Source organism: Rhagoletis zephyria, unplaced genomic scaffold (assembly GCF_001687245.7).
Source record: "Rhagoletis zephyria isolate East Lansing unplaced genomic scaffold, Rhagoletis_zephyria_1.1 Rzeph_scaffold_03749, whole genome shotgun sequence".
NCBI classification, from domain to species: domain Eukaryota; kingdom Metazoa; phylum Arthropoda; class Insecta; order Diptera; family Tephritidae; genus Rhagoletis; species Rhagoletis zephyria.
This window is the reverse complement of record NW_016160832.1, coordinates 37423-49180: the sequence shown is the minus strand read 5'-3', so window position 1 is coordinate 49180 and position 11758 is coordinate 37423. Positions and strand designations below refer to the sequence as shown.

Genomic DNA, 11758 nt, shown 5'->3' with positions numbered 1-11758 from the left:
TATTTAAATTAAAGAAATACAAAAAAATAATGATTACTAATCGTATTGGAAACTTAACAGCTCTGGATTTAGGGCAAGTAAACACCCTGAATGCTCTATCAGCTTCTATTGCTCTTGTTATAAGCAAACATCCTGTAAAATTTATCGAATTTGTATCGTATAGCTGAAAGAAAGGGCTCCGATATGGAAATGGAAGAAGGTGTAGAGGGCACCCTGAAATTGTGCTTATGAAAACTGTGCATACGAAATAATGCATATGAAAAAACCGAGCTAATGCATACGAAAAAAAAGAAATAATGCATATTGGCACAGTAGGCTAGGTCGATTTTGTATGGGGGAAAATAAAAGGCATTTGACCGTTTTGTAATTCTAATATTATGAGGTCTTAGGTCTAAGCCAATTGCTATTGGCCACGAAAGATTAATTTAAAACTTATCTTTAACCCGCGAAATTTAATCAAAGTGTATGAATTTTTAAAAGAAACTTTGGGTTGTAATATCCATGGAATGCGTTAATTGTTATAAACTGGACGATTTATCAAATTGAGGGTTATTAAATTTGGTACCTCACGTTCATTTATCATTTTTCCATAAGTCTACAAGTTTTTAAGATATTAAGATAAAACTTACAAAAACTATAACTTTCCCTTATGAATTTTCAATTATTCATTACTTCAGCAACCAAGTGAAAAACACAAAACAGTGAGACGAGATTTATTTCACATGTTTTAATGTTTTCGGATGTTTATATAATATTAAAAGGACCATTGACTTAGTTATCAACAGGGCTCGGAAATATTAGCAGCAGTACGAATAGCAGGAATTTACAGGATTTTACAGAAAGCTGTTTCCGCACGAGGTTTGTTAAAGGCGAAAACAGCTGTTCCTGTAAATCCTGTAAAATCCTGCAAAACCTGATATTCGTACTGCTGCTGGAACGCAACTATTCATATATGAACGTACATACATTTATGATTTTATACGCGAACGTGAACGTATCAAATATTCTCTATTGATTCTCCTTCGCGAACGAGAAGCATAAAACAAGCAGTAATCGGACTTGTATCACATTGTGGTAGATCTGCCACTTTTTTGAGCATCTACCACATCTACCGCACAAGGTCTGATTATGATATATATGATTATATAAAAAGAATTAATAGCGAAGATGTTAAAAACCCGCGATTTTTGTGAAAGTATTAGCAAATTTCAGTGCATCTAAAGTCTCTAAGGCATTGTTTACATTTACTTGAGCCCACATTTGTTCGCATCATCGTGATGTGATAAAAAGAAAAGCTGGCAGCACTCCGCAAGGTTGCAGAAATCTCTCAAAATATGTTCGAAAAATATCTTGATATGGAAGGAACTGCTTTACACTGTCAAAGAAAAAATTGCCAAAACTCAATGCAATTTTTAGAAACTTCAATCTTGAACTTTATTATACTAAAATTAATTTTTTTTAGATTCTAATTAAAATGTTTGCAATTTAGGTGAAACCTTGCAGATTTTTTTTTAAATTTTTGTACAAAGTTTGATCCAAAACCTGAGATCTACCACATTTCTTTGAAATCTACCTAATTTTTTTCCAGAATCTACCACACACATTTTTTTGGAAGTCCGATCACTGAAAACAAGTCCAGATCGTTCGCGTTCACGAATGTTAGGTAGAAAAATTTTCGCTGTTGTTCATACGCGTATATTTTCGTAGACCAAAGAGCGCGCGTTCATATATATAGCTATAAGTGGCATCGATGCCTTCGCGAACGTTCCTTGCTGTAGTTCTCCTTCATAAGTGAATGTAAATGCTCCGTCAAACATTCGCGGAAAGTTAGTGTGGCTAGAGATACTATTCTATGCGAAGGCAATTTCGTTAATTGCATACGATATGCACCGTTCCACAGTGCCGCCGAAATCAAAAAGTGCGGCCAAAATTCGAAGCTTTGAAATAATGATTTGAAATTTCGTACCAGGGGGTTTTCGGGGTCACTAATTACTAATCCCCTGGCAGAATTGTAAAATTCAAAATGGCGGATCCAGTATGGCGTCTGGTAAATTTTGAGCTTTTTAATTAGATATCTTAGAAAGATTTTGAGTACGCAGTTTTATAGCCCATTCAATTTTAGTGCAACAAAGTCCAAGTTTGAAGCAGCTAGGACTTACTGTTGATTTTTGAAAATTTCTTTTGTTGACGGTGCCAGTCATTTTCTTCCATACCAAGTATATTCTATGATATAAAGAACATGAGCAACACCTTCCACAAAAAAAAAATTCAAAAATCAACCGTAAGTCTGAGCTACTTTCAGCGTGACTTTGTTATACTTAAGTTAAATCTGCTACAAAACTGCATACTCAAAATCTTTCTGTGAAATCTAGTTAAAAAGCTGGACATTTTTACATACAGGTGAAACTAATATGTATAAGCGTGTAAAAAAAACAAACAAAAATATAAGAGGCAGAGATGGGCATCTGAGTTTTGTTTTATTCTGTAGCTAATACTTTCCTACGTAAACTCTAATAGGTTTAAAAGCAGCATTCGACAGCGTTTTGTTTCTGTTGCGTTTAACAACTCACATTTGGTTTAGAACTAAACGAAAAAAATACCTTTACATTTTTAATCCTTAAAAATTTCTGGTACAGTATTAGTTTTCACAAGTTTTTTTTATGTATTTTACTAACCTTCGGACGTAGAATCAATTTGGTTTTGTTTGATTTTCTATTCTCTAACTACTTATACGTTAATAGCTTTTCGCTTTTTATTACAATAACGTTGTGCTTGGGAGAAGTCACACTACAAATGAATATAAAGAGAGGACTTAGGGTACAGGTCGTTACAGTAAACAGATTTCTCTTCTTAGGTGATCCCTTTAGCCAACTCAATGTCAAAAAAGGCCTATCTAGAAACTTTATTTTCTCGAATTTTGGCCGCACTTTTGGGATTCGGCCGCACTGTGCGTTCATTCGATTTTAAAGAATGAGGTGTCAAATGAAAGGGCTTGGCCTCTAGATATGAAATAAGTTTTTATTTTTTCAGTAGGATTGCCACCTTTTTAAAAATTATAAAATCTGCAGGGACGTTGGATTAAAAAAAATAAGGTGTCAAATGAAAGAGCTGGGCCTGAATACGTACAATAAGGATTTATTTTTTGAATACAGTTGCCGCATATCTACAAAATTATAATATTTACATCCTTTGCATGATTTTCAAAAATGAGGCGACAAATGAAAGGCCTTGGCCTCTAGATATTAAATAAGTTTTTATTTTTTGAATACAGTTGCCGCATATCTACAAAATTATAATATTTACATCCTTTGCATGATTTTCAAAAATGAGGCGACAAATGAAAGGCCTTGGCCTCTAGATATTAAATAAGTTTTTATTTTTTTAATAGGATTGCCACCTTTTTAAAAATTATAAAATCTGCACGGTGCTTTGGATTAAAAAAATAAGGCTTCAAAAAAAGGGCTGGGCCTGAAGACGTACAATAAGGATTTATTTTTTGAATAGAGTTTCCGCCTGTCTGCAAAAGTATAATATTTACATCCTTCGCATGATTTTCAAAAAAGAGGTGTCAAACGAAAGGGCTTGGCCTCTAGATATGACATAAGTTTTTATTTTTTTTAATAGGGTTTCCACCTGTCTAAAAATTTGTAATATTTACACTGTTCACACGATTTTCAATAGTGAGGTGTGCAATAAGGGTTCTTTTCTGAACAGGGTTACAATATTTTTATAAATTTTAAATTCTGGACAGTTCATTGGATTAAAAAAAAAATTAGGTGTCAAATGAAAGGGTTACGCTTCTGTATGTAAAATATGGTTTCATTTTAATCTTTTTGAAATTTCATTTAAAGTATTATTTATTTCCGCACTTACATTTATGTATTGGTAAGTATGTATGTATGTACATGAAAATAATTAAATTAAAACTGATAAAGATAATTTATATTTTATGTACATAAGTATGTATATTTATTTAATTCTGCACTTAAATTTGTATATGAATATATATATATATATGTGTGGCAATACAAACTGATTAAAACCAAACAGTCTTGCTTAGTTGAAACCATATTTTACATATAGAGGCATAACCCTTTCATTTGACAGCTAATTTTTTTTAATCCAACGATCGGTCCAGATTGTAAAATTTTTTAAAATATTGTAACCCTGTTCAAAAAAAGAACCCTTCTTGCACATCTTTAGATTCCTCTTAGATAGCCTCTTCGTTTGACACGTCACTATTGAAAATCGGGTGAACAGTGTAAATATTACAAATTTTGACAGGTGGAAACCCTATTCAAAAAAAACTTATTTTATATCTATAGGCCAAGCCCTTTCGTTTGACACCTCATTTTTGAAAATCATGCGAAGGATGTAAATATTAAACTTTTGTAGATAGGCGGAAACTCTATTCAAAAAATAAATCCTTATTGTACGTCTTCAGGCCCGGCTCTTTTATTTGAAGCCTTATTTTTTTAGTCCAACGCACCGTGCAGATTTTATAATTTTTAAAAGGTGGCAATCCTATTCAAAAAATAAAAACTTATTTCATATCTAGAGGCCAAGCCCTATCATTTGACACCTCATTTTTGATAATCGAATTAACGGTGCAAATCTTAAAGCGCAGTTATCCACGGACGTAAAAATGGAGAACGTGTCAGCTGACACGATCTATATTATGAGAACGCCGTGTAAATGAAAACTCATCAACGTAGAATTTTTCTGTAGACGTAGACGTTGACGTAGAAATCTGTGAGAATTAGATTTTTCCGTAGAAACGTGTCAGCTGATTTCTCTCTCTCTCTCCTGCTCTTTGCTCAGAGTTGCCAGTACACAATTTTTGAAGTTGTTTTGAATGAAGCTCAGAAATATTTAAGTTATCCTAAATATAATAAACAATTTCTATTGAAAACAGTATTTTATAAAATATTATGCTTTCTGTGTGTTTGTATTATTACTTTCTATCGTTTAAATTATCAAAAATGGTTACTTAAATGATAAATGTTAGCAAAAGCTTGCGTACATATGAATCACTGGCAACTCTGCGTAAATGTGAACAAAAAATACAATAAAGAAGAAAGAAACCGACGCGCTGCAACTATAATTTGTATAAATTTTAGTGGACGATGAAAAGCTAATTCTTTTCGTACAAAATAATAAGGAGTTGTACGACAAACGCAACCCCTGCTATAAATTAGCCAGCAGGAAGCAAATGCTGTGGGAGCAAATCGCCAGGGAGCTCAATTCGATAGGTAAGTCGAAATTTAAGTAAAGTATGTAAAACTATAACATATGTAAACTAGAGTGGTTAACATTTTTTTTTTTGGAAATTGTGATAAAAAAAGAGAAACGGGTTTTTTTATTTTGAAAAAAAAAAAAGTTTTTTTAGAGGTCGCGCTGGTCAGTTTTTAACACCAATAATTTCCTCGCACAGCCTCTGTGTGAGAGCAAGTGAGACAACTTGCTGTGAGACAAAACGCTTTTATTAGCTTCACCTGTATGTATGTATGTGTGTATGCATGTATGTATGTATGTATGTATGTATGTATATAACCGACTCCATTGGACTCAATTTTGACCCACTTTAAACGGACAGATTTAATTCAAACTTTGTACACTTATCAAGAATCAGCGACAATATAATAATTTCATAAGTTTATCTCATTATCCTGATTAGGATCGCCAGGATTAAATAATTTCCTCACACAGCCTCTGTGTGAGAGCAAGTAAGACAACCACGCTGTCTGCGCATGCGTACCGTCTACTTACTTTCCGGCTCGAGCACTCGAGCATTTCGAAAAAATTTTATTTTTAACAATAAATCGAACTAAAAAATTAAAAATAAATATAGTTTAAAAAACTAAAAAACACGTTTTTCAAGCATATCAAACTAAAAAGTAAAAAATAATTCTTAATATAAGTTGAAAATAATAATGAACAAAAAATACTAGTATTATGTGAAAAAGCGTGAGGCGCTCTTTGCCATATTTTTCGTCTATCGAGCAGCCCACACTTTTTCACAATAATACTAGTATTTTTTGTTCATTATTATTTTCAACTTATATTAAGAATTTTTTTACTTTTTAGTTTGATATGCTTTAAAAGCGTGTTTTTTAGTTTTTTTAAACTATATTTATTAATAAAAACTTTGATGTTCGCATTTTTTTCCTTGACATGTTAAAATGCTGCTAAAAATGTGGTTTTTACATATAATTACTCTGGTATTATTGGGGAACATTCTCTTAATTACATACCTCTCCTGGACAGTTAAAAAGGGCCTAGTTCCCGAAAATGTGCTCTCGAAAACAAACTACTAAAATTAAAACGTTGATACTGAACGATTTACGCATTGCCATGGATTGGAAATTGTTACCAGGGGTTTTTAAGGGTTAGTAATTAAGAATCTAAAGTCAGTATTTCAAAATTCAAAATGGCGGATCCAAAATGGCGATCCATTTTTTAAAAAATGATTGCATTTGTTCGAAACCCGGAATCAGGGAGTTTTTGGGGCCGCTGATTACGAATCTGAAGCCAATTTTTGTAAATTCAAAATGGCGGATCCAATATGGCGATCAAATTTAAAAAGAAATTACTAAAATTTAAACATTGGTACTGAACTTTTTAAGCATTGTCAATGATTGAAACTCATTTCCAGTGGGTTTCTGGGGTTGCTGATTACGAATCTGATGTCAGATTTTCAAAATTCAGCGACCCCTAAAACTCCCGAGTGCCGGGTTTCGAACAAATCCAACAATTTTTCTAAAAATGTATCGCCATTTTGAATTTTGAAAAACTGAGTTCATTTTCCTAATTAGCAACCCCAGAAACCCCCTGGTAACAAGTTTCAACAGAGAGGTACTTCGATTATTGAAGCCGCACGTTGCTCCTCGCCCGTAAGTTTCACAAAAGAGTATGTATGTATGTATGTACAAATGCACATGCATATGTATGTATGTATAAATGAGTATGTAAATATTTGTAATTATTTCCAGATTTCGGTGTTCGAGAAATATTTGTCCAGCATCTTCGCCATCAACGGGGATTACTCGGAGTCTGCCCCAGCTATTGCCATCGCCACCAGTCCCAGTGCAGTTACTCATCGCCGTCGCCTCCGACAACAGTTTCGCTGCCCTCACCGTCGCCGCAAATTCAAGTGCAACTACCATCGCCGTCGCCTCCGACAACAGTTTCGTTGCCCTACCCATCGCCGCCAATTCAAGTGCAACTAACATCGCCGCTGTTTTCATCACTATTATCATTAGTTGCGTTTTTTTACTCATTTCCAGTAAAAGTTTTTACGAATTTTCATGTTTTGGCGTTTTCGTACGCAAAAACTTGCAAAGTGGGGGAAATTGAGAGAGCGAAAAATGACAGTTGAAGTTGCAAGTTTTTACTGGATTTTACTGGATAAATTTTTACTTGTAAGAATTTGCCAGTAAGAAAAACAGCTGATCGCATGTTGCTGGATGAAATTTAAACTAATAAGGAAACTGTTGGTGGGTTTTTATTGTTGAATTTCACAAAATAAACCTATTTAAATACAAAATATATTGTTTTATTAGGAATTTACTGCGAATAAACAACCAATTTATCAGCTGTTCATGAAACTTGCAAATTATTACTGGAAAAGCGTTCGCGTACTTGCAGACTGCGTTTAAGTATACGTTCTGCGTTCTCGACTAATTTCAGCTTTATGCAATTAACAAAATTGCCTTCGCATTGAATAGTATCTCTAGCCACACCAACTTTCCGCGAATGTTTGACGCAGCATTTACATACACTTATGAACGAGAACGACAGCAGTGAATGTTCGCGAAGGCATCGATGCCACTGATAGCTACATATATGAACGCACGCTGTTTGGTCAACCATACGGTTTCAGTTTAATAACATCAAATTTGAATATTCGAACGGCTTTTGCCTATAAATTAAAATTCTTTTTTCACAATTTATTGATATTGGAAAAGAGTTTTTCATAAAAGACATAGAGTTAGATACTCTTACTAGCGAATTCTTAGTCTTGCAAAGTTTTTGCTTAGTTGAAAAAATTAATTTAAGGCATGAGGAAATATACATAGATGAAGTCATTAAATAGTGGTACTTTTCCACAGTTTGTAAAAAATATGTAATTTTGTTTTTTCTTTTTCAACACCATACTCAAAGGAAGCAACTGAGAGGATCTTAAGTAGAAAGTTTGCTTCCTTGCGGAAAGAGAGAAGTCGGCTTCTAAATAAAATTTTTTAAAGTGAACTTCAAATTAAAAGTAATTTTAAAATGGCTTGTATAGAATTCATTGACTGACACTGAAGATGGAAATGATCTCATTGGGCACGTTCAGAAGACGCAACAGTTTAGTAACTGTTGCGATTGCACCTTCTAAACGCGTTGTTGTGTACTTCTGATCAGCTGAACAGTTGCGTGTTAGATGATCGTAATATATTTCTGATCATTTGAGGCAACATGTTGTGTGTTGTTGAATTTGACAGATAATGTATCAAGCCGTTCAGAAGACGCATTACGATCACTGATTTCTTTAGCAACGGTTGCGCTCAACTGCTTCGCCTTCTGAACCTACCTATTATTGCTTTTTAAAAATGTCATAAATATAAAATTATTTATTATGATGTGTACACTAGGGTGGTGCAAAAACAGTAAAGTCGGAATTTTTATGCTCTCACCCCCATGGATTGTTCTACATCGAAAAAAAGTATACCCTTATCTTTTTATTTTGAAATCAAAAAATATTTAGAGGTCACTCAAAGCGCCCAAAGTTTTCCATGTATTTTATGAGATCATTTCCATCTCATGTTAAAATGAATAACACTTATATTTTTATTAACAATTTTTTTATTTATATACCAAAATATTGTTAAAAGCAAGTACTCTGGCGTTTTAAAGTATCATCTGTTACTTACATTCATAATTTTGCTTTGAATAAATATGTACTGAAAAGGACTGATTTTTTTAGCATGAAAAAGTCTAACGTACTGATTTCGCGCATAAAAATTCTGGTAACCCTAGTCTACCAATACATACGCGTACGAACGACAGCGGAAATGTTTTCTACATAACATTCGCGAACGCAAACGATCTGGACTTGTTTTATGCTTCTCGCTCACGAAGGAGAATCAATAGGCAATTTTGATACGTTCAAGCTCTGAACACATCGAAAACGACGTCACCACACGACACGACATTAAGGTTTTATCTACATAATCTAAACCCCTTGTCGACGGCGACATGATTTTTTTGAACGCGGCAGCGACATTAATTTGTTTGAGTTTGACATAAAAGAAGAGGAAGAATCATATCTGTCGCTAGAAAAATAGAAATAGATCCAATCTGGCCACAGCTACATTTTTGACTAGTCGCAGTGTTGCCGTGTCGTTGCCAAAATAATTATCTACATAAGAGTACGTGATAAAACTATTTGACAGCTGTGGTCCATAGCCCGTCGTTTCCAATGTGTTTCAAGCTTCACGTTCGCGTACGAAGGTGAGTGAATATTTCCGAACCCTGGTTTTCACGATTGAGCTTAATGAAGTTAAGCATGTATTGTCAAAGATTAGGAATCGTTTGATAAGTTAATAGTAGTTTCCAGCATATACTTACATTATTTATTACATTAAAAAAAAAAAAAAAAAAATTAAAAATTAAAAAAAAAAAAAAAAAAAAAATTAAATTAAAAATTGGTGCGGTATGGTATAAATATTATAGTTAATTCCATTATGTGAAAAAGTGACAGTAGTCTTTAACATATCCTGGGAAATCCTTTTGAGGACTCTCCAATTGGAAGATTTTGCTTTGCGTTCAGCTTGAGCGAAAAAAGTCGCACGCCGACACACTTTTCTGTAACTTTGGTAAATGTTACATGATGTAATATGATGAAAATCGTTCAGATTATAAACAAATTATTTTAAAATAAATAAAAAAATGTTGAAAAAAATTTTTTGTCATTTCCCTATATTTGCAATTTTTATATTGTATGCATAAACATAAGTAAACTAATTAGTGTTTCCAGAAGTATTGCCTGTTCAGTGTTCCCATACTCATTTTCATAAACAAAATTTTTCCACGATGATGGAAAATAATGGCTTTTCTATTAGAGCTACCGATATCGTTCCCAAATTTGCAAAAATTCACAAACTGTAGCTAATATTAAAAAAAAGATTAATATATTTGGGATCAGCGGTCTAAATGCACGCCAGCAATATTAATGTTGTTCTCTGCATCTTTTGACTATAGGCCAGTGCAATAATCAACAAAACAATTACAATTTGGTTGAAAACCAGATAAGTTTGAGATTAACGATAGGCTAAAGGTCTGCGAGAACTGATATTTGACTTTATCTTTTGCGTTAACGGATTCATTATCTAATAATATGCAGTAAACATTTTTGCTGAACCCAGAATTTTTAATCAGAGTTGGTTTTATTCGACTAGTGTGCGGTGGGACACTTGGCGGTTGATACGCTCTTACAATTAAAATAAAATACTAATATTTTGCAGGCTTGTTGTTGACTTCATGATATAATATATTTTCACTATTACCAAGGGATTTGAAGAAAATTAGATTTTTGACCCGCCCTAATGAGCAGTTTCAGTTGAAGACTGCAAGAATGCATATTAGAAAATCCGAAATTATGCACATGAGAACAACGAAGTAATGCATACATGCACAGTTTCGACTCAAAGTCGAAATAATGCATATGACAAACCGAAATAGTGCATACATGAAAACGAACTCTTCCTGCGTAGGCGGCATTCGGCCGCGCTTACGGATTATGACCCTTACTCAGTAGAGTTCTCCTTTCTCTGTTGCCGGGAAAGGGGGGTAGAATTTTTTTTGCGCACAACTTCTTTCTGCGTAGGCGGCCTTCTGACCCGCTTAGGGATTATAACCCTTACTAAGTAGAGTTATCCTTTCTGTGTTACCGGAAAATGGCGGTGGAAGTATTTTTCCTCAGAACTTCTTTCTGCATAGCGGCCTTCGGCCGCGCTTAGGGATTATAACCCTTACTAAGTAGAATTCTCCTTTCTGTGTTACCGGAAAAGAGGGGCGGAGGTATTTTTGCGCGTAACTTCTTTCTGCGTAGGCGGCCTTCTGCCGCGTTAGGGATTCTAAGTAGAACTCTCCTTTCTGTCTTACCGGAAAAGAAGAGCGGAAGTATTTTTGCCAAGAACTTCTTTCTGCGTAGACGACCCTCGGCTCGCTTAGGGATTATAACCCTTACTAAGTAGAATTCTCCTTTCTGTGTTACCGGAAAAGAAGGGCGGAAGTATTTTTGCGCAGAACTTCTTTTTGGGTAGGCGGCCTTCGGCTGCGCTTAGGAAATTCTCCTTTCTGTGTTGCTGGAAAAAGGACGGAAATAGTTTTGCGCAGAACTTAGTGAAAACCGAAAAAATGCATACGAGAAAATACGGAAATTATGCATGTACATACTTTCGTTCTAAAAGCGAAATAATGCATATGGAAAAAAACGAAGTGATGCATACATGCACAGTTTCGGTTGAAAACCGAAATAATGCATATGGCGAAAACCGAAATAAAGCATACATGCACAGTTTCGGTTGAAACCGAAATAATGTCTAAATGCATAGTTTCCATATGCGCAATTTCAGTGCCCGATTTGTTTTGTGCTTCCAGAGCTTCTTCTGAGAATTGACCATAGGTAACAAAGCGTGGGATATTATCTCTGATGCATGGACGAAGTATTTGTGTAGTGATGGGGGCATTTTGTCATCCTCCGTATACCCGA

General features: G+C 34.3%; 1 protein-coding gene across 1 annotated transcript; it reads left to right on the top strand.

Annotated features, from left to right (window-relative positions):
* Positions 1-6815: 6815 nt before the first annotated feature.
* LOC108369584 (uncharacterized) lies at positions 6816-7234 on the top strand (the record flags this gene model as incomplete). Its single annotated transcript, XM_017624721.1, has 2 exons — positions 6816-6893; positions 6993-7234. Coding segments are annotated over 2 exons (315 nt in total), but the record flags the coding sequence as incomplete, so codon positions are not given.
* Positions 7235-11758: the final 4524 nt, after the last annotated feature.